Source organism: Panthera tigris, chromosome F3 (genome assembly GCF_018350195.1).
Source record: "Panthera tigris isolate Pti1 chromosome F3, P.tigris_Pti1_mat1.1, whole genome shotgun sequence".
NCBI classification, from domain to species: domain Eukaryota; kingdom Metazoa; phylum Chordata; class Mammalia; order Carnivora; family Felidae; genus Panthera; species Panthera tigris.
In genome coordinates, this window is record NC_056678.1 from 50,814,805 (window position 1) to 50,839,605 (window position 24,801).

Here is a 24,801-nt window from a genome sequence, read left to right on the forward strand (position 1 = left end):
TTATAGCCCATTTGTGTGTTCCACAAAATAGTGCTGCTTCTAAAAGGGCTGAGTTACATTAAACTCTAATGATTGTGCCTCTTTTATTTAAAGGCTTCCAAAGGTTATGATGAGAAGATATTTATGTACTGTGAAGGCTTCAGGTAGAATGGAGCATTCACTTAGATGCCAAAATGTTCTTATTTAATACAAACATAATGAATCTGGATGGAATCCTTGGATCCTTTAGGTAAAATGTTCTCATTATGAAAATCATACCCGACAGCACGTTATCAATTCAGCATTCCATTGCTTTGTTTTTCCAAAATTTAATGAATGCATAGTCTAGTTGCAACTGAGGTGAATTGTATCTTCAGGATGAAAAAAACTGCACCCATAAGTTTCCAATTTATATACAACCGTTACTTCCTTATTGCCTTCTCAAGTTACCCCAAAGTCAAAACACTCTGCATTACTTATTATGTACTAGATTATATTACTAGAAAGCAAGAAAACGAACCAACTAATAACCCCATAATCTTGATAGCTTTTCATGACAAAATTTCTTTTTAGTTCATGCACTTGTTCATCCCAACAAGCTGCAAGGCTGGGGTTGGGGGATGGGGACTTGAATCATCCTTGTTCATTAGGGCCCCTGGCTGATGGGCCAGCATAACCATACGGGGCACACTTTGTCAGTGAAAGCAAGTCACATGGCCACACTGATTTTAAAGGACACCAGTAACTGCAATCCTATCCTGTGCCCAGGATGAAGAGACGCTGAGTATTTGTATTCATATCTAGCGTTCACTACTCAGAGTGTGGTACTTCACTGTCCGGAGAGGACTTCCTGTACTTAAAGTGCTGTTATCAGCACTTCTCAGGATTATTTCAGTACTTTCCATCTGAGTTTTCACAAAAAATTTGTAGAGATTGTAAAAGTGATCCTGTGTCATTACAATACAAACCGATAATATGGAGAGTGGAAATGAGAGATCTCATAGCCCAAATCAATATTTGTGTTTTTTACACACACACACAATAACACTTTCGGATATACATAATGAAAGTATAATGCATTACTTCATCTGTATATAAAATATAAAAGAAAAAGTAGAAAAAAGGTTTTAGATGGAGCTCTTGAGATAAGAATTTGCTGTAATTACTAACAATAATGTTTTTTTAATTAATTAATTTAATTAGTGGGTTGTTTAATTTGCGTTAGTATTAGTCTTCATTGGGTGATACCTTCAAAGAGTCTGTCCTTTACTTTTGGTTGTTGCGTGGCAGAATAATCAGAAGGGATGGCAAAGTGTTTTGTCCATCTGAAATGTTAGAATATTCATGTCCATTTTATCTTGCTTAATAATATAATCTTTGAGCCTTTAAGGTAACAGTTTTTCTTACATTCATCTATAAGCCTAGCAAGATTTCTGGTAATAACAACAATAGTGAACAATTAATACTTTTTTTTATTTATTTGGTGCTAGAAATTGATTTCAGGAAATGACATGTTTGTTTTAGGTCTTTCAAGTTTTATTTATTTATTTATTTATTTATTTATTTATTTGCTTTTTTTATTTGGGGTTTTTGGGTCAAATTTAATAGGAAGAAACAGGAGAAAGTAGTAAATCAAGTCAGAATAGATCATGGGATTTGATTTGAATACTCATTAGCTGCTGAAGATAAGAAAGACTAGAATTGTGCTCTTCAAATATGTATTTACGCATAGTCATCTAGCCTGAAATACTCAATGATTTAAAAAGAGTGTATATGGTATGTAAAATACCACAATTGAATCAATCTTCTTGGTTATTTAAAGTCCAATTAATTCACTTAGCAGCTCACATATTGGTCTATGAATGCATGCATATGAGTTTATAAATTTATCACTTTAAACCATTGAAAAAGATATGCCAAAATTCTAGGTTCATGTCACTTTCTTGACAAGATCATAACGTTTTTTCAGCAAATAAAAAAAAAATAAATGTTCAAGGGTAAGTCTATAAAGTTTGGAACTGAACAACTATTATTTACATCTTGGTTTAATAAATTACTTCTTAGAAGTATTATATGATTATATAGTTTGAGATATGTCACAAAATATTAAAATGTAAATATTTTATTTTTAATTCTTTTAAATTTATTTATATATTTAGAGAGAGAGAGAGAGAGAGAGGGAATGAGTTGGGAGGGCAGAGAGAGAGGAAGAGAGAAAATCTCAAGCAGGGTCCCCACTATCAGTGCAGAGCCCAATGGGGACTTGATTTCAGGAACCCTGAGATCATGACCTGAGCTGAAATCAAGAATCAGACGTTTAACCGATTGAGCCACCAGTTGCCCCAAAACTTAAATATTTTATTTTAAATGCTCTTCTTCACCATTTTGAATATACACTTATATTATATATGTATTATATATAATATTATATATACATATGTGTATATATAATACACAGGTACAATTTAGGTAATTTTTTATAAAAGGAAAAGACATAAAAATTGTTAATATCAACCCAGGTTTGGGGAAAAAATGACATTCTTACTCTCTTCTGAGGAAACATGAACTAATAAATCCAGCATAGTGTCACTAAGAATCCTGTATTTTCTGAAAACAGAGAACACTGAGAAAATTTTGGAGACAATATACTAAATTATCTAATAGTTTTCTTCAATGTAGCGGCATTAGTGTTGTCTGTTAATGCAAACTCTGGATCCCACTTCAGTCCTAATGGATCAGAAAATTCTGGGGTAGAGTTTCTATGTGACTCTACTAGGTGCTAAAATTTGAGAACCACCGGTAGAACAAAACTATTTAGATCAGCTGATTTATAGAGGAGACAGCAAGAGTTTCTGAAGGAAAGAAACACTAAATTGACTTATTCTAAGGCCGAGTCTTCCCTAGATTCCTTAGTGAATCTTATCTTCTAATTAATATCCAAAAGACTGGGTGGATTGTTGGGCTGACAAATGTGTGTCACACAAGCAAAATATTCATAGTTAGAGACTGTCAGAGAGATGTCTCTTTGTTCTGCAAGTATTTACTCTTCTTTATTCTGTGTAAATCTCTTCCCCGCTTCCCCGCCTCTAGCAACATTTTTTTTTTCCCCCTCAGGGACTGCCTAAATATTAAATATCACCTCTCCAAAAGTTGCCATCCTGGTCACTTAAAATAAAATGGGGCTTCACTGTCCACAGCCAGATGGCTCATCACAGCAGGCTGTCTCTGGTAGCTCTCAGCACTTAAAGTCCTCTGACATGTGTTTAAAATTTAATTTAATGTCTTCGTTTTATTTATTTATTTATTTATTTATTTATTTATTTATTTAACATTTATTCATTTTGAGAGCTAGAGAAGGAGCAGCAGGGGTGGGGAGAGAGAGGGAAACAGAGAGAATCCCAGGCAGGCTCCACACTGTCAGTGAGGAACCCAATGTAGGGCTTGAACTCACAAATTATGAGATCATGACCTGAGCCTAAATCAAGGGTTGGACCCTTAACCAACTGAGCTACCCAGGTGACCCAGTTTCATTTATTTTTCAAACTTTCTCTAGAATGTGAATTCCATTTGGACATGGACAGTATTGGTCTGCTTTACTGATGTATCCTTATGCACTGTTTGTTGGTGCACTACAGGCATTTTGTGGGGAAAAATATAAATAAATATAGGACATCTTTATACAATATTACTTAATATTTTATTTGCCAAATAGTAATTGAGTTAAATAACATGCCTAATAGTATTAAGCCTGGATGAAGGAATTCTTTCCTGTGGAAGGTATTTGAGATTTTTATCAGACCAACTCAGAATAATTCTGTACAGTTATCAGGAGATGCAGTTCACCATAGTTCTTTTCTGAAGTGTTATTAGTTTGATTTTAACTCAATATAAATGTATAAATCTTTGTTTAAATGTATAAATCATTTATAACCATATTTTCCATTTCCCTAATTTGGCCGAATCCACCTGAAATGTCATTTGCATCTAGAGAAATCGCTAATCAAGTTGAATTTAGGTTTCAAAATAGGTTGTAAACAATAATTATTGTAAAAATATTTCTCTTTTGGTTATGCTTTTAAAATTCTTCCACAGCGCCATAATATTCTCGAAGTGTTTTACAGGGTCCCATGCTAAAGTGAATAAAGAAAGGAATCATTAGAGTTATGAAAATAAATTGATTCTCTTTTTTCAATTTCCCTCAAAAATAATAAAATATTATCTTAGTGTTTTTTAATGGCTCTACATTCATATTCTATGCGTAATGAAATCATTTTTATGAGTACGTCTTTCCTTGGGAAAAAACGAATCAGGGAAAGCTGTTTCTTTTACGTGACTTGTTTTTCCTTTATGTGATTTGGTTTTCAGAATATTCACTCGAGTTACATAAATTATAAATGTTGCTTCTCCTACTCATAGCACATGACATATTATTACAGGTGAGACTCATTGTAATGTGGTGACCCCAGCTAAACTACCAAGTGAACTTTTCAAATGAAAACATTCAGGTAGATTGTGTATTTATGAATAAAAATAAATTTGCTTTTCAGGGAGTTTGGCCGCTGGAAAGTAAATAACCTTGCAGTCGAGAGGAGAAATTTCCTTGGCTCTCCTCTGCCTCTTGCTCCTGAATTCTTCCGCAACATAAGACTTTTGGGACGCCGACCTACCCTGCAGCAAATCACAGAAAACCTTATCAAGAAATATGGGACACATTTCTTGCTGTCTGCTACTCTGGGAGGTACGACTCTTTGAAATATTTGCGCCTATGTATGCTTGTGTGTAAAACTGTATAAACCAAGTAAATGTGTGCTGATTAATTCAGATAGCTGCAGTTTGAATAATTCTAGAATTCGTTCACTAATTTGTTCAATATGTTTACTGAGTTATTACTAAATGCCTTTTATGGTGTTCCCAATGGTGAGGCAGATGGTTATTACCTAGTTCTTACCTGAAGGCAGCCTACAATATAATAACATGCATTAAATATAGTCTTAGTTATTACACTTTAAAATGCAAGGTGATGTGACAAATTTTATTTAAAAAATGAATAACAAACAGTCCAGTCACAAAGTGGAAGTCATCACTTCAGGTTGCAGAGAGCAGGAAAATTTCCCTGGAGTAAACCTTAAAGATCTAAAATTATATTTGTAGCACTATTTTAGTATTTTTGATTGTGGTGGATATATGATATGAAAAGACTGATCAATAAATGTCAATTATGATGTACAATGTAAAAGTAGAGATTAATAAAGTCACTTCTTCAATTTATAAATGTTTAAAAATTAAGAAAACGGTGGTTTTAACATCATTAAATATGTTTATTTATCATAGTGATGTATAATTCAGCATTTTGAATACACTTAAATGATATTTGGGGAGGTAACATGTAATAGGGAAAATACAATTTTCCTAAAACTTAAAAGTATCCCAGAATTCCATGTATTTCATTTCTTGCAGGACTTTAAATAATGTCCAGCCATTTTATTTAGAAATAGATGTTACTTTTTCCTATAATGAAGAGCACTGAATATAATTGAGTAGGAAAGCCATGGAAACAGTGATTTCCTGCTTCCTTGTCAGTTCCCAGTAAGTTTACTAAATACGGGCAAACTGATTCACACCAATGGGGAGGTGGTGTGAAAGGCCACTTAAGTTCTTCAGTTTTCCTATCTTAGAAAATGAGTCATTTCTTTCCTTCACCTGCCAGTCCAGTCTGTCAGTAAGTCGTGCCAGTATTCCCCCCCCAAATATATCCCATGTCAAACCTTTCTGACTTTTACTTGAACATCCCTAGACCAAGTCATCATGTTTCTCCCAGAATACTCCTAAGGTCATGCTCCACACAGATCCTTATAAAACTTGAATCAGGTCAAATAATTCCCTGTGTCAATTAAGACCTATAACTAGCCACTTAAAATCCAAATGTCTTGCTATGGCTTATAATGCACTACATGAGTGATCTGGCACTGACTTTCATCACAGACCTCAACTTTGCTCTTCCCTCATCATGCTGTATTTTTCAGTGAGAATGACCTTCAAGTGTTTCTGGTCAGTATTTCTGCTTAAATGTTACTTTCCCGAGAGGGCTTTCCTGTCCATACCTCCAGGAACAGTGCCCAGTTGTCCACCAATAGTCTCTACTATTTTATGATCTTACTTTGTATTCTTAATTGTATTTATTTTATTTTTTCATGTTTTAGTATTTATTTTGAGAGAGAGCACAAGTGTAAGAGGGACAGAGAGAGAGAGGGAAAGAGAATCCCAAACAAACCATGAGATCATGACCTGAGCCAAAATCAAGACTTGGATGCTTAACCTACTGAGCCACTCAGGCACCTTTTTTATAGTATTTATTTTTATGTGAGATATTTTATTCATTAGTTTCCTTATTTATTATCTGTAATTTCTGCGTATTTCCTTGAAAAAAAGGGACTTGCTTATATTTGTCATCAATTTACTCTCATAGTTAGAAGCACACAATATATCCTCATGAAATATTTTGGTTTTTTTGTTTGTTTGTTTTATTTGGATCCTGATTTTTATTTTTATTTTCTTAAATAATCTCTACCCCCAACATGGAGCTCGAACTCACGACCCCTGAGAGCAACAGTCACGTGCTCTACTGACTGAGACAGCCAGGTGTCCCTGGATCCTAATTTTTTAAAATATTTTTTTATTATTTATTTTTATTTTTTAATTTACATCCAAGTTAGTTAGTATATAGTACAATAATGATTTCAGAAATAGAATCCAGTGATTCATCTCTACATATAACACCCAGTGCTCATCCCTACAAGTGTCTTCCTCAGTGGCCCTCGCCCTTTTAGCGATCCCCCAACCCACAACCCCTCCAACAACCCTCAGTTTGTTCTATTTATGAGTCTTTTGTTGTTGTTGTTGTTTTGTCTCCCTCCTTGTTTTTATATTATGTTTGCTTCCCTTTCCCTATGTTCATCTGTTTTGTATTTTAAATTCCGCATATGAGTGAAATCAATGTGACATTTGTCTTTCTCTGAGAAATCTTGCTTAGTGTAATACCCTCTAGTTCCATCCACATTGTTGCAAAAGGCAAGATTTCATTCTTTTTGATTGCCGAGGAATACTCCATTGTATGTATATACCACATCTTCTTTATCCATTCATCTGTTGATGGACGCTTGGGCTCTTTCCATACTTTGGTTTTTGTTGGTAGTGCTGCTATAAACATTGGGGTGCATTCATCCCTTTGAAACAGCATCCCTGTAACCTTTGGATAAATACCTAGTAGTGCAATTGCTGGGTCATTGGGTAGTTCTACCTTTAATTTTTTGAGGAGCCTCTGTACTGTCTTCCAGAGTGGCTGCACCAGCTTGCATTCCCACCGGCAGTGCAAAAGAGTCCCCCTTTCTCTGCATCATCACCAGCATATGCTGTTGCCTGGGTTGTTAAAGTTAGCATTCTGACTGGTGTGAGGTGGTATCTCATTGAAATTTTTATTTGTACTTCCCTGATAGTGATGTTCAGCATTTTTTTCATGTGTCTGTTAGCCATTTGGATGTTTCTTTTGAAAAGTGTCTATTCATATCTTTTGCCCATTTCTTCATTGGATTATTTGTTTTTTGGGTGTTGAGTTTGGTAAGTTCTTTATAGATTTTGGATACTGACCCTTTATTTGACATGTCATTTGCAAATATCTTCTCCCATTCTGTTGGTTGCCTTTTAGTTTTGCTGATTGTTTCCATCATTGTGCAGAAGCTTTTTATCTTGATGAGGTCCCAATAATAGTTCATTATTGCTTTTTATTCCCTTGCTTCTGGAGACGTGTTGAGTAAGAAATTGCTTTGGCCGAGGTCAAGAGGGTTTTGCCTGCTTTCCCCTTGAGGATTTTGATGGCTTCCTATCTTACATTTAGGTCTTTCATCCACTTTGAGTTTATTTTTGTGTACGGTATAAGAAAATGGTCCAGGTTCATTCTTCTGCATGTCACTGTCCAGTTTTCTCAACATCATTTGCTGAAGAGACTGTCTTTATTCCATTGGATATTCTTTGCTGCTTTGTTAAAGATTAGTTGGCCATACGTTTGTGGGTTCATTTCTGGGTTTTCTATTCTATTCCATTGATTTGAGTGTCTGTTTTTGTGCCAGTACCACACTGTCTTGATGACTACAGCTATGTAATACAGGCTAAAGTCTGAGATTGTGATACCTCCAGCTTTGTTTTTCTTTTCCAGGACCGCTTTGGCTATTCAGGGTCTTTTCTGGTTCCATACAAGTTTTAGGATTGTTTGTTCTAGCCCTGTGAAGAATGCTGGTGTTATTTTGATAAGGATTGCATAAATTTGTAGATCACTTTGTATAGTATTGATGTTTTAGCAATATTTGTTCTTCCAATCCATGAGCATAGAATATTTTTTCATTTCTTTGTGTCTTCTTCAGTTTCTTTCATAAGCTTTCTATAGTTTTCAGTGTATAAAAATTTCACCTCTTTGGTTAGGTTTATTCCTAGGTATTTTATGGTTTTGGTGCAATTGTAAATGGGATCCATTCCTTGATTTCTCTTTCTGTTGCTTCATTCTTGGTGCATCAAAATGCAACTGATTTCTGTGCATTGATTTTGTATCCTATTACTTTGCTGAATTCATGGATCAGTCCTGGCAGTTTTTGGTGGAATCTTTTGGGTTTTCCATATAGAGTATCATGTGGTCTGTGAAGAGTGAAAATTTGACTTCCTCCTGGCTGATTTGGATGCTTTCATTCCTTTCTGTTATCTGATTTCTGAGTCTAGGACTTCCAATACTATGTTGAATACCAGTGGTGAAAGTGGACATCCTTGTCATGTTCCTGACCTTAGTGGGAAAGCTCTCAGTTTTACCCCATGCAGGATGATATTAGCAATGGGTCTCTCCTACATGGCTGTTATGATCTTGAGGTATGATCCGTCTATCCCTACTTTCTTGAGGGTTTTTATCAAGAAAGGATGCTATATTTTGTCAAATGCTTTCTCTACATCTATTGAGAGTATCATGTGGTTCTTGCCCTTTCTTTTATTAATGTGATGTATCACATTGATTGATTTGTAGATATCGAACCAGCCCTGCAGCCCAGGAATGAATCCCACTTGATCATGGTGAATAATTCTTTTAATGCATTGTTGGAACAAGTTGGCTAGTACCTTGTTGAGAATTTTCGCATGCATGTTCATCAGGGAAGTTAGTCCATACTTCTCCTTTTTAGTAGGGGGTTCTCTGTCTGGTTTTGGAATCAAGGTAATGCTAGCTTCATAGAAAGAGTTTAGAAGTTTTTACTCCATTTCTATTTTTTGGAACAACTTCAAGAGAATAGGTGTTAACTCTTCTTTAAACGTTTGGTAGAATCCCCCTGGAAAGCCACCTGGCCCTGGACTCTTGTTTTTTGGGATTTTTTTCTTATATTTATTCATTTTTGAGAGACAGAGAGAGATAGAGCACAAGCAGGGTAGGGGCAGAGAGAGAAGGAGACACAGAATCTGAAGTAGGCTCCAGGTGCTGAGGTGTCAGCAAAGACCCCAATGCGGGGCTTGAACTCACAGACTGCTAACTGAAGTTGGAAGCGTAACCAACTGAGCCACTCAGGTGCCCCTGGGAGGTTTTTGATTACTAATTCATTTTCTTTACTGGTTATGGGTCTGATCAAATTTTGTATTTCTTCTTGTTTCAGTTTTGGTAGTTTATATGTTTCTAGGAATCTGTCTAGCTCTTCCAGATTGCCCAATTTATAGGCATATAATTGCTCCTAATATTCTCTTATTTTTGTTTTATTTCTGCAGTGTTGGTTATGATCTCTCCTCTTTCATCCTTGATTTTATTTATTTGGGTCCTTCCCTTTTTTTGGGGTATCAAACTGGCTAGGGGGTTTATCAATTTTGTTAATTCTTTCAGAGAACCAGCTCCTGGTTTCATTGATCTTTTCTACTGCTTTTGTTTGTTTGTTTGTTTGTTTGTTTTGTTTTGTTTTTGTTTTTGTTTTCCATAGCATTGATTTCCACTCTAATCTTTTTTTTTTTTTCCAATATTCTTCTGGTTTGGGGTTTTATTTGCTGTTCTTTTTCCAGCTCTTTAAGGTGTAATATTAATGTTGTGTACCTGAGACCTTTCTTCCTTCTTTAGGAAGGCCTGAATTGTTATATAAATCCCTCCTATGACCGTCTTTGTTGCATCCCAGAGATTTTGGCTTTGGACTGTGGTGTTATCATTTTCATTGGCTTCCATGTACTTTTTAATTTCCTCCTTAACTTCTTGGTTAACCCATTCATTCTCTAGTAGGATGTTATTTACTCTCCAAGTATCTGTTGTCTTTCCAAGTTTTTTCTTGTGGTTGATTTTGACTTTCATAGTGTTGTGGTGTGAAAATATGCAAGGTATGATCTCGATCTTTTTGTACTTGTTAAGGGCTGATTTGTGTCCCAGTATGTGCTCTATTCTGGAGAATGTTCCATGTGCACTCAAGAAGATCTGCTGCTTTAGGATGAAATGTTCTGGATATATCCGTTAAGCCCATCCAGTCCAGTGAATCATTCAAAGCCATTATTTCCTTGTTGACTTCCTGCTTACATTGCTGCAAGTGGGGTGTTGAAGTCCCCCATCATTGTGGTATTATTGTCAATGAGTTTCTTTATGTTTGTGATTAACTGATTGATATATTTGGATCCATCACATTTGCGGCATAAATGGTTACAATTGTTAGACCTTCTTGGTGGATAGACTCCTTAATTATGATACAATGCCCTTCTTCATCTCTTGTTACAGTCTTTATTTTAAAATCTAGATTGTCTGATATGAGTATGGCTTTCTCCAGCTTTCCTTGGCAACCATTATTATGATAGATGGTTCTCCATCCCCTAACTTTAAATCTGCTGGTACCTTTAGCTCTAAAATGAGTATCTTGTAAACAGCATATAGATGGAACTTGTTTTCTCATCCATTTTGTTACCCTATGTCTTTTGATTGGAGCATTTAGTCCTTTGACATTAAGAGTGGATAATGAAAGGTATTAACTTATTGCCATTGTGTTGCCTGTACAGTTGAAGTTTCTGGTGGTGTTCTCTGGTCCTTTCTAGTCTTTGTTGCTTTTGGTCTTTTTTGTTTTATTTTATATTTTCTCCCCTCAGAGAGTCCCCTTAAAATTTCTTGCAAAACTGGTTTAGAAGTCACAAATGCTTGTAGTTTTTGTTTGTCTTGTAAATTCTTTATTTCTTCTTCTATTTTGAATGACAGCTTTGCTAGATAAAGAATTCTTGGCTGCATATTTTTTTCCAACTCAGCACATTGACTATATCCTGCCACTCTTTTTTGACATGTTAAGCTTCTGTGGATAGGTCTGCTGTGAAACTGATGTGTCTTCCCTTATAGGTTAAGGCCTTTTTTATTTCCTTGCTGCTTTCATAATTCTTTCCTTGTCTGTATATTTTGTGAATTTGACTATGATATGCCTTGTTGATGATCAGTTTTTGTTGAATCTAATGGGAGTTCTCTGTGCTTCCTGGATTTTGATGTCTGTGTCTTTGTCCAGGTTAGGAAAGTCTTCCACTATGATTTGCTCACATAAACCTTCTACTCTTTTTACCCTCTCTTCCTCTTCTGGGGCCCCTATGATTCGGATGGTGTTCCTTTTTAATGAGTCATTGAGTTTCTCTAATTCTTATATCTTGCTCTTTTGCCTTAGTTTCCCTCTTTTTTTCTGCTTCATTATTGGCCATAAGTTTGTCTTCTCTATCACTGATTCGCTGCTCTGCTTCATTTACCCTTGCTTCTGTGGCATCCATTTGAGATTCCATCTCAGTTATTGCATTTTTAACTTCATCCTGACTAGATTTTACTTTTATCTCTACAGAGAGGGGTTCTATGATTTTTTCCAACCCCAGATAGTATTCTTATTATTGTGACTCTAAATTCTGTTTCAGATATCTTGTTTATATCTGTGTTGATTAAGTCCCTGGCTGTCATTTCTTCCTGTTCATTCTTTTGGGGTGAATTCCTTCTTTTCATCATTTTGGAGAAAGAAAAGAGTTCATAGAATTAAAAATAAAATTAAAAAAAATTAAAAAGAACACACAAAAAATCAAATAAAGAAAGCTAGATCCAAGGTGTGTTTTCTTCTGGTTGTTGAAAGAAGCTTGATAGAAGAGAGAAGAAAGGGAAATAAAAGAAAAAAAATGAAAAAAAAGTAAGATATGTTTAAAGATTTTAAAAAAGTCATACAATAAAATAGAATAAAATGAAATGAATAAAGTAAAATAGACTAAACAATGTACAAAAAGTAGTAAAATATAGTAGAAAAATAAAGAAAAATCTTTTTTATAAAAACAGAAAAAAAGTCTCTTTTTGTATCCAAGAATAAGAAAAATAAAATTAGATGGACCATCGGAGAGAATGGAATCCTAACAAAATTACATGCAGTTTCCCCTAGAAATCAAACTATGAAGTACGTACTTATAGTATGTACACTAAGCACAAAGCAGGGGGGGAAACTTGTGGTGCCTCTAGGGCATGTTTGATGTAGGTGGACAGGACTTGGTTTAATGACTCTATACTCCGCTAGGTGTTACTGCTTAGCTTACTGGGGTGGATTGGTGTGGCATGCTTATGTGCCTATGCGCATGGGCAGGGGAGGTGAAAATGACATCCTCCATCTTCCCAGTCTCTAGCATCAAATCTCTGTGCTCTCACTAAATGGCAATCAAGCACCTCTCCTTTGTCTCGAGCTTCTATCCGCTACCTGAATCTCCACTGGCTGGGACCAAGCTGTCAGCCTGCCAAGTGGTACCTACCTCCCAAATTTTACCTGAGATGGGGCTGTGTTTCCAAACCCTTCACTTCTGAAGGTCCTGTAGCTTGAACCTGCTCCTACCTTCTGGAGAAGGGTCTTGTGGAGTCAGGGCCAGTTGTCGGCCACCCTGAGAACAGTCATGCGACTGCACCACTGTAGATGCCCAATGTCCCAGAAAAATTTCACACAATCATGTAGCAGCAGCGGTTCAAGGACTATGGTAAATCACAACACACATCTCGTGCCAGGCTTCTTCATACCTTAACATCTTTGCTCCACCAGCAAGTGTGGCTGTAATCTGGGGTCCGCTGGGACCTTTTCCTGTGTGTACACTGCACGGCCTCTACCAAATGTCCTCCTGGCCGGGGAACCATCTTTCCCCGTGTGGCCTGAGGACCCCTTGGACCTTGCTGTCTGCTCCTGGGGATTTGTTCTTCCTACCAGAGCACTGCCAGGTATCCAGCTGCAGAGTTTCCAACTCTGCACTCCCCTGTTTATAGAGTCCTAAAGGCAGCAAAACTTCTCCTTTCTCCCTTGCTGGTTCAGTTCCTGAGAGTGTTTCTGCTCTTTTGCTCCAGCTGCTTTTGAGGAAAGTGCTTTTCTTGTACTCTCCCCCGCTCCATCTCTGTCCTGTCTCTGCAAACAAAAACAACTCTCCATGCCCCTGCAGCTTCTCTCTTCCCCATTGTACCTCTCTGTGCCACATACCTGCCAAGTTATGTGCTTTAAGTTATGCAGATTGTTGATCGGTACTCAGATCAATTTTCTGGGTGTGCAAAATGGTTTGATGCTGACATAGCTGCATTTCAAGAATGAAAGAAACAGAAAATTTCCATGCTGCTCCACCAACTTTGCCCCTCCCCCTTTCTACTTATGAAATATTTGTTAAATTAATATGTGAGATTACACTTTGCTTAGAGGCTGTGGTTTTCAAGTTCACCAAATAGATGTCAAAAATATGATACACACAGAGAGTAACCGAGATCTAATTCAAGAAGAAAGGTGAATGAAAAGCAAACACAAAGAACCAAAACAGTCGGTTAAACAAAGATTCAGAATTGGAGAGAATCAGGATGCAAGCAAGAGCAGGTGAGCAAGGCATGGAGAAGTTGGTAAAGGAAATTCCTGGGCACATTGAGGAAATATAAGTGTCAGGTGGCCTTAAGGAATTACAGGTGGAAGATGTAGATGGTTCAGGGAGACAAGAAAGGTCAGCCATGAAAACTCATTATCTCTGTCCTTCATAAATCAATACACTAAATAATATGATGAAGAGATCAGACAAAGCTGGTATTGAAAATTAACTCCCCCACCTTTTTTGAACTAATTGTGAAATTGTTAAAAAATGCTAAGTAACTTCTGTGATTTTAGGTTGTTTTTAGGAGAAAGTGGGAGAGTAATATCTGTGTGGTAGGGTCATGGGAAGATTAATGTCTATGTAGGAAAATATTCTTGGCACAATGTATGGTATGATGTCAACATGCAATGCACTCATGTTATTGTTATTACAGCAGTGCAGATAGAAATAATTATAAAATATCCCAATAATTTTAAAAACTTATTCTGTGAAAGCTGCATCTATATAGGTTAGTGAGGTCAATGATTATTAATACAATAAAATCTGAAGTAAAAGTGAAAATCATTACTCTAACTTATTTTATTTATTTTTATTTTTTTTAAGTTTACTTACTTTGAGAGAGAGACAGAGAGCATGAATGGCGAAAGGACAGAGAGAAAGGTGGAGAGAGAGAGTCCCAAGCAGGCTCTGGACTGTCAATGCAGAACCCCATGTGGGGCTCTAACTCACAAACCATGAGATTATGACCTGAGCCATGATCAAGAGTTGGACGCTTGACTGACTGAGCCATCCTGTCACCCTGTCTAACTTCCTTTAAAAAGTTCAGTGGTTTGGGAGCACCTGGGTGGTTCAGTCAGTTAAACATCTGGCATCAGCTCAGGTCATATCTCATGGTTTGTGAGTTACAGCCCCATTTCAGGCTCTGTGCTAACAGCTCAGAGCCTGGAGCCTGCTTCAGATTATGTGTCTCCCCCTCTCTCTGCCCCTCCCATGCTCATGTTCTATGTCTCTCAATAATACTTAAACATTATTATTTTTTTTTGAGTTCAGTAGTCTTATACTCCTATCAGGCTTCATTGTGGAGAAGAATTTCAGAATATAAAATATATTCTCCAAATAAGAAAAGAAGAAAGTAACAGGGGAAAGGCAGAGACAGAAATTAAAAAGGTGACTTTTTAATTGTTTTCATTGCTTTGGCATTGTGAATGCCACATTTGGGCCTTCAGATTGGTTTTTGTTGTGTATGTTTTTATTTGTTTTTATGAACATGGTTCAAAAATCCTTTGTGGGATTAAATCTTTTCTTCAGGTTGATTATTCAATGATGATAATATAGTCTCTTAAAATTGCTTTTCTTTAGTTATTTAAGTCTTATGCAAGCGTTTTCTTAAAGGCAGAGTGGAGTAAGGTGGGGCTGGGGGGTGAAGAAGGGGAAGAAATAGAATTGCCATACTCACTAGCCTTCTAACCTCTATTACTTAGATTTAGTGTTCCTTATATTTTCTATTGGAATTTTCTTTTTTTTTCTGTAAATATTACTTATGTTTTCTTTCAGGAATCTCTGCTGGATGATGTTAATAATTTAGCTAAAATGCATGAAATTATTTACATAGCTTAAGGATATAAACTATTTACAATTAACAAGTACACCAGCTTGATTTCAGACGATTTTTTAAATATTGCTGTTGTAATTCCACTAAGCCTTTTTTGTTGTTGTAAGTATAGTTTAGTTTTACATGTTTCACCTAGTTGAACATGAAATTGTGTTTTTCCATTAAAAAATGAGATTTGTGGTGTTTAATTGGAGCTAATTCTCTCTCTTAACTGAGTAAGTAACAACCCTAATAATAGCACACTGAGGATGTTATGTATATAAGTAAACATTTTAAATGAAAAGACAGTTGTTTTTGCTTCTTAAGTAACTAGATCTTCAACTAAATTTAAACATTTTTAAAAACGAGTTGAGTATAAAATATTCACTGTCAGTACTAAGGTGATGAAAAACAAATAAATGAAAAATGTCTTTTTTCCCTGAGTTATTTAGTACATCATATTATTGACTTAGACATAAAACTTTGGATAGCATATTTGAAGCCTTTAATGGGATATTTTATGATAGATAAAGCCAGTGATTGAATTATCTCCCTATAGGGAAAAATAAATTATAAAAAAACCTTCTTCAATCTATATCATTTTCCACATTTATTTCATCTTATAGCTTCCAGACTATTTATCAATAGAGTAATTCAGCTTGCTTCTATTTGGATAATGATATCTAAACTCCATCACTGGTTAAATATCTAAACTAAGCTACTCAATTTGAAGAATCAATCTTGAAAAAGATTGCATTACTGGGATATATTGATTTCTAGCTATGGAATATATTTCATGACTGCTTTTATAATATATTTCATTATAATACAATATATGACAAACACTGAAATAAAAGTGTATCTGTGTACTGAATATAGGACAACAACAAATGAGAATAGGAAAAAAAAGAAAAAGATCTTAAACCTACTGGGTTGACGGGAGAGGGAGGGTGCCCACTATGAAGCAACAAACCTAGGTTCTGCACCAAATGAAAAAGACAAAAGACTATGCAAGATGGAGCCCAAAAATTGCACTTAAAATTTTATAAAACCTTGTAACAAAATGTTTATAGTGATTTTATTTTTTAATGTTTATTTATTAGAAAGAGAGAGAGAGCACACACAAGTGCACTAATGCGAGAGGGACAGAGAGACAGGGAGAGAGAGAATCCCAAGCAGCTTCTGTGCTGTCAGTGCAGAGCCCGATGTGGGGCTTGATGCCATGAACTGTGAGATCATGACCTGAGCGAAAATCAAGAGTCTGACACTCAACCTACTGAGCCACCCTTGTACCCCTATAGTAATTTTAAATGGGACCTGATCCCCATCTCCAGTATTATGCAGATTTGTGTAAGAGTCATTGTTATAGCCCTGAGCCACATATAGTCTCAAGAGCATATGTGTGGTTCCCTATCAACCCAGGCTCTCTAAAGCCTAACACACTGAAGAGGAGAACAAAGCTTGTGCTCTCTCCTGACAAGCACAACCTGTAGAGAAAGAGGAAGAGGTGGGGTTACTCACATAAGTTGCTTTCCTACACCAGCCTCTCTGTTAACTCACTGCACTTCTTCTGGCAGAATCAGGAATGCAGGGACAATGAGGATTGTTTGGGAAAAATACCTTCCCAGGAAGAGGAGTGCAGGAAAAAGTACTCTTTACTTGATAGAGATAGTTTTAAAAACAAACTGAAATTCATTCTAGAAGCAACTAGATAATCTATTAAGATTTGTTCATTTGCAACTTTGGAAAATATTTTTCATTCTCAGTAACATAAAAACAAGTCCTGTTTGACTACTGGCTTTGAATGCACAGAGTTTTAAAAGCCATGATTAAATTTTTAGTGGAAATAGTTATATTTTTTTTAATGTGTGTGGTTTTTATTAATTTTTTTCATGCAAGTGCTTCTTATGAGAACATATCTTGTCATTACCCCATTATTCAACTTAAGCATTTTATCAGATATGTAATTTTTTTATATAAAGAAAATATTTGCTTTGTTATTACAATGGAAAAACACATGATTGAATGTCCACAGTAGCATTAACTTACTAGCATAGTTATTTATTATAATGAATACTACTGGGGCTCCTTGGTGGCTCAGTTGTTTAAGCATCGACTTCGGCTCAGGTCATGATCTCACAGTTTGTGAGTTTGAGCCACGTGTCGGGCTCTGTGCTGACAGCTCGGATCCTGGAGCCTGCTTCGGGTTCTGTGTCTCCCTCTCTCTCTGCCCCTCCCCCACTCATGCTCTGTCTCTCTCCATCTCTCAAAAATAAATAAATGTTAAAAAATTTATAATAATGAATACTACCTCAATAACCACTTAGTATATAAGTTGTTATGGTTGCAAAGCTCTAGCTTGAAACGTGTTACCATATGTTGCTGGCATGTGTATTTCTTTCAAGAAGAACAGAGCAGAGTCAGGCAGTAACATACACTATAGGTAGAACAGCAATTCAATTTTTAAAAATTTCCTTGCATCCTTATGAGGGTAAGATTCCAAATATCCTTGTTTAATTTCAGAAATACTCGATTCTCACTCTTCTCTATGTAAATTACATTCTGTATAAAGTGTCCACAGATAGTTTTAACTCTACATCATATACAACCCTCTTTCAAAATCGATTAGTGACTGTGTTTCTCATTTTCATTTGGCCTCATCTTAGGAAATATAAATTATTTTATTTTAGTTTAACTATAACATAATTAAAGGAGCAAATCTGATAAAAAATATATGTAATTTATTTCTTGAGCAAAAAGAAATACTCACTGAAAATGCATGGAACTATTTCCTCTATTAGAATGCATAGTCTGCTTTAAGAAAAAAACTGAAAGGAAAAGCAATCTTTTCTGAAACTTGTATCCCAGGGAATCATTAAGCTAATGGTATTGAAAAGGAAAAAAAATATTTAAAGAAAACCTGCCATACTGTTTTTTAGAAATAAGTATATACTCATGCTACTTAAGATTAGTTATATCTATTCCTCTCTGTCTCAGTCTCTCATCTCTCTCTTTCACCTTGTATCTCTAATATTTCTCTGATAAATTAAATGTTTTAAAAGTGAAAATTAAAACAATATTGTTAATTAATTTTTTTGGTTTATAAGACAGTTATCTATTGAAATGCTTTGAAGCCATTTATATAAATAATCATATATATAACACAAAAGAAAATGGGATTAAAATTGCTATGCCGATTGATCTTAATAATGACCTTACTGGCAACTAAGTCAAAAGGTAAATGTTAAGTTTTGGAATTTTATAAATTATATTGTTTGTTTTTTTCCTCTTCATAGCAGTTTGGTAAGGTAGATAAATGTCCACTGTTTGACAAACACGTACTGAGTTACCTAGAACAATGCAAAGACCCAAGACCTTCCTTAAAGGAACACACAGGTGACTAATAAATACAGACGTTTAAACTGGTAATAAGTTTACTGTGGTTTAGAGCCTCATTACTCAAGTGTGGTTCATGGTTCAACAGCCAGCACCACCTTGGAGTTTGTTTGAACTGCAGAGTCTCAGATTCCATCTCAGATTAATGAATCAGAATCTACATGTTAACAAGATCTGTGGGTGATTTATATACACATTAAGTATGAACAGCACTGTTTAGAGTATCTATATAAATTTAGAGTGTTCTTAACTCTTCCAGAAGTCTCACTTCTGAAAATTAATCTTACCAAAATAATAACAGGAGTCTATAACTATATATGTAACAAAAATGTTCATTATAACATAGTTTGTAAACAACTCCCAACATAGAGGGGACTTCATTGCATTTCACTCAGGGTCGATTCAATTTCATCTGACATGGGAACTATTTATTTCTAGTTCTTTCATGTCATTGTTCTATAGAGAATATTATGATCTGGGTAATTTTGTTTAGAATTTTCTCAGATGTTGTGGGGGATAACTGTTAATAATCATAAAGTCAGTTGCTCTCATTTGGAGTGTTTTGCAAAACACATTATGTTTCTTTGTTGAAGCTCTATAAGACCAGTTATTTCCTTTCCGTAATATCTTGCAGATGCCAACTGGTGTTAAGCCAACAAGTCTGTTTTTACTTCTTTTATATATTTGGCTCTGCTTCTTGTCAGAAGCCTAGTTTTCTCAGATTGATGTTTTTTAATATCTATTTGTTTCTGAACCAGTGTTTTTTTTTTTTCAAGAACACTACATTAGTAGAAAGATATCATCAGGATGTTTACCTTTTAACATGTTAAACTAAGAAAGAATGCTCATTCATAGTGAACAAAATATTATCATATTTTAGCACAAGAAATAATGTAATCTCTCATTACCAAAAAGTAGGATAATGTTTTTCAGTTAAAATGTTACATCAAAAGTAAAACCTACAATTACATTAAGCTGTGTTTGCACTGATTATTCCTAAGAGAAAGATTTTTATGGCAGTTCTTTATAAGTAAACCTGACAAAAAGCAAAACATTCACGATCAGATCTTCCAGTGTAAGGAAATTGAATGACCAGGCAGACATCTGCCATAAGTTTAAAGTTGTGTGTGTGCGTGTGTGTGTATGTGTTTGTCTGAACAGAATGTTATATGTTATAGGTTGGTACACTAACCCAAAAGCAGAACAATGATAACATAAAATACAGTCAACATATAAGAGTTATTGTCATCATATTAAAGAAATAAAACACAAAATAAACAAACGAACAACCCTCAGTGGACTTTATAATAGCTGTGTCTCCCTAATATGCTTTGATTGTGGATCCTCCATGATTCTGCTCTGGTTGTCTCCTCATTCCAAGAATCAAGCTGAAGAACGTTTTCTTTGGAACACGCTGTCCTCCTGGCAGAGACAAAAAGCTAAAGAGTTTGTGTAACTTTGCAATGCTTCTCAAAAACTTGTACTAGATCATGACCTACTGGCTCTTATGTATTCTACTGACCAGAGTGTTATCCTTTCCAATTCCAGTTTAAAGGGAATCACCCATGAACTGTTTATAGTTCTTCTTTACAATTTACCATTGATCCATGTATGTGTGTTTGCATCCATGATAGTGCAGAAAATAATTACAAAGATAATGCAATCTACTGCATCATCATTATTTACTTATCCTTAGGATGCTTTTACTCATTCTATTATCCATTGTTTTCTGGCTTGTTCTGACTTTTTGAAAGCATTACCTTTATCCTCAATAACCATATATATATATATATGAGAATGCAGATTGAGAAAATCCAAGGAAAATATAATAGGGCAAAAGTTCTTTAAAATTTCTCTTCTTCATGGACATAACATAGATGATTTGAAAATCAGGACAGAAAAATACATTATTATGAGGTCCATTGCATATCAAATGTACCTCATCACCTCTTACGAGCCAATCATAGGATGACATTAAGGTCATGATTGTTTTTTGTTATTGTTTTATTGTTTTCTGTTTTGCATTCTCCCTAAAAGCATTTTTCAATATGTGCTCTTAATGTCCATAAATGACCACAGTATTTTAGTTGTAAAAGACACAGCTGCATGATTTCTGTGTGAAATGATCACATCTTTTTATATCCACAGTCATTAATCCTTTTCACTTTCTAACAAACTCAGAATGTTGAATCATTTTCAGAATCACATTTAGTTTTTACAAAATGTGTGGATGCCCTTTGGTACTCATGTCATGCTTATGAGCTACAGTTGGCTTAAAAAAATATGAATAAAAATGACATACGAACACAAATTTTAGTTGATTGAATAATATCTCAGTTTTCAAATCTGAATATTGTGTTATTTATGTAGAATTTGGATGAACTTTTATAATCAAACACTTAAGAAAAAGTTACAATTAAAATCCAAAATGCATTCTTCCTTAAGACTGACTGTGAAAGTTTCAAAGAACGTGAAGACCATAAACATCCTCAAAACATGGTAGTTATATATAACCTAAAAAGACCAGATCTCTGAGAGGAAAGAAATAGGCCTATTTTCAATGTAGATTGAGTAGCTTTGTTAAAATATCTTAGATATTTAACAATCCATGATTTATAACACTTGAAATTTAGCATAAACTACCCAGCTTACATCGCAATGTTGTCTGTTGTAACTAAGGGTTTAAAACAAGGTATTCATGAGAGAACAATTAGGGTAATTTAAACTGCCTCTCATGCTTCACTGCAGGGAAAGCTTCTGCATACGTGGATTAATGTTCACCTGTAGACAAGAACTATGGGCAGCTTCTGAATGGATTCCCTTTATCCAATTGTTAGAAAGAATAACCAACTGCTATATCTAATAATCCCATGTATCTTGATTATAAGATCCAGTAGAAACCAGTTTTGACTAAGTCCAGGTTCCTGTGGTGAAATACAGTATCTATGAAATGCTAACTTATAAAAATTTAAAACCTTCTCATTTGCTGTTAGGCCCTAACCAAAAAAAAAAAAAAAAAAAAAAAGGAAAATAGAGGAAACCAACATTTATTATACACCTTAGATGTGTTCTGCCAGGGTCTATGGAGGAATTATATTGCTTAGTCTTTTCAAACAGGTGAGAGTAAGCTACTGCCTGTCTTTTAAAAATGGGAAGGCTAAGGGCATGTATAACTTTACCAAAGACCCATAGTCATCAAGTTAGGGGCCTATGGGCTGTCAGGATTTACCTTCCTATACAGCTGACTCCAAAACTCATGTTTTCCTTTCTCATATTACATCATAATTCCTTCAAATTAATAACAACAAAGATTGAACTGTAAAACTAGTAATAAATGTATATTAATATTTACAGTATTTTTCTTTTGATTGTCTCTGTGCACTATAATATATATTTACTCTCAGGATAGAAGGAGGAAAACACATTGACCTATACCTTACAAGCAAATGTAGACACTTTGGAAAACAAAGGAGATATTTTTTTTTTAATCTCCAGTAGATAATGAATGGAAACTACTGTTACTCATGATGATGATTATGGGCCATCGTTTTTCTATGCACATCTTTGATTGCTTGAACTTATATTAGTATTTGTTATCATTCATATTGTAACATAGGACCACTCTGAAATAGTAATCCTTAGTTTTTGTTACGTGTCATTTTCTAAATTATCATGAGGCACTCTAACATCTGCAAAATATTCTTTTTTTTAAGTTTATTTATTTATTTTGAGAGAGAGGGAGAGAGAGAGTGTGTGTGTGCAAGCAGGGGAGGGGCAGAGACAGAGGGAGAGAGAGAGAATCCCAAGCAGGCTCTGAGCTGTCAGGAACCTGACACTGGGCTGGAACCCACAAACCACGGGATCATGACATGAGCTGAAATCAACAGTTGGACACCTAACCAACAGGGCCACCCAGGCACCTCTCTGCAAAATATTTTTAAATCACGTATTTTAATTTGCTTTTAAAATAAGTTTATGCTACTCCTCTCTTTTTGCATGAGATATGACTCAACTGAGGGCCTACGAAGGAATTAATAAAATTCCTACTAAGGAGTTTTCATCAGAAGAGTGAAGACATATAGAGGGATACAGTATTTAAAGGACTATTTTGAGAGATATTTACTTTCTATGTGTGGATACAGATTGTAGGACCAGGAAAAGAAGTAGAAATAGAGGCTTCTGTCCATCACAAATATGACAATGCAGCTAAAATTACTAGAAATGTGCAGACATGGAATGAGTTATTTTAAGTTTAAGAAATTGGATGAATAAAAGAGAAAAATACCTTGCCAACAACTTTCAAATTCTTACTGCAGTCTAGTCGTATTCTAAACCTTTTATGGATGTTATCTGTTTCATGCCTATAGCTCCTCTTAGTAGAAGGAATACTATACTCAAGTTCCATGAGAGGAAATTGAGTCAAGTTATACAATTCAAGGTCATTCAGTTACTAAATATAAGCCAGTATTAAAGCTCAAATCTGTTTGGCACTAGCAGTTGGCATAGTTACATTGAAACTATAACAATTAATTCTATATTTTTCTTCCTTCCAGTACCTCATAATTCAGTGAAAGAGTCCATTCTAGTGGTCTAATTATCTCCTCTGCTCAATGATGTATACTTTTTCAATTCATGTTGGACAGCTCCAGTAATAAGAAAAGTCACTACTATACAAAAAGAGACCGTGAGGATGACTCTCCTTACGTATTTAAAAGGCTTTCTTGAATCTCCACAAGGCAAAACTAATTTCTAATAAATCAATTGAACCAACATTTTAAATTTAATGTATCACTGAATTGAAGAAAAATTAGATATTATTTCAAAGAATAGATAGTTACGCTTCTTTCCATCTACAGGAATCTGTAGAAAACACTGTAAATGCAAGGAGGCTAAACTTGGATATTTCGGTGTACTTTCTAAATAAAATCCCTTGAGAACTGCCAAATCATCCACAATTTTGTTTTAGTCATAATATTAAACTCATAAAACTTACTTATGTGAATAAATGTTTGAAATCATTTTCACTTTTTTTTCTTTTCTGTTTTTAATGTCTATTTATTTTTGAGACAGAGAGAGAATGAGAGACAGAGAGCATGTGTACAGGGAAGGAGCAGAGAAAGAGGGAGACAGAGAATCCCAAGCAGGCTCCCACACTGTCAGTGCAGAGCCCAATGCCAGACAACCCACAAACCGGGAGATCATGAATGGAGCCCAAATCAAGTCAGAGGCTGAAGCAACTGAGTCACCCAGGCGCCCCTCTCACTTCTTTCTTGTGGCTGCAGTGTATTCTACTTTGTAGATGCAACATAGTTTATTCTTACTGATGAGGTCTCTGGGTTGCTACAAATATTTCAAATAAAGCCACAGTAAGAAGCTTTTTGCATATCTTAACCAGTGTTTTTTGGGATAGATTTTAAAAGTAGAATTGCTGAGTCAATCATTGCTAACTATTGCCAGATTTCTCTCTGGTTACATCATTTTGCATTACCATCAGCAATATATCAGAGGGCATGTTTCCTTCCAGTTTGCCAACATCTTTGGCAAGGTTGTCAAACTTTCGGATTTGGGCAAATTCCGTAATTGCAAAGTGCTATATCAATATATTTTGAATTTGCATTTCTTGTACTATTTTAACCTATATCTCCGGTATTTTCTGCTTTATTAAAAGTGTTGTTGACAGATACCATATGGTTTCACTCTTATGTGGATCCTGAGAAACATAACAGAAACCCATGGGGGAGGGGAAGGGAAAAAAAAAAAAAAAAAAGAGGTTAGAGTGGGAGAGAGCCAAAGCATTAGAGACTGTTAAAAACTGAGAACAAACTGAGGGTTGATGGCGGGTGGGAGGGAGGGCAGGGTGGGTGATGGGTATTGAGGAGGGCACCTTTTGGGATGAGCACTGGGTGTTGTATGGAAACCAATTTGACAGTAAATTTCATATATTAAAAAAAAAAAAAAAAAAAAGTGTTGTCATT

The 24,801-nt window shown here is 35.3% G+C and overlaps 1 protein-coding gene across 1 annotated transcript in view; it reads left to right on the top strand.

Moving 5' to 3' along the window:
* The window catches only part of BRINP3 (BMP/retinoic acid inducible neural specific 3), a 406,055-nt gene that overhangs the window by 189,718 nt on the left and 191,536 nt on the right, over window positions 1-24,801 (top strand). The window contains exon 3 of the mRNA XM_042975995.1: window positions 4,527-4,717. Coding sequence (XP_042831929.1) covers window positions 4,527-4,717 — 191 coding nt within the window. The remainder of the gene's footprint in view (window positions 1-4,526; window positions 4,718-24,801) is intronic.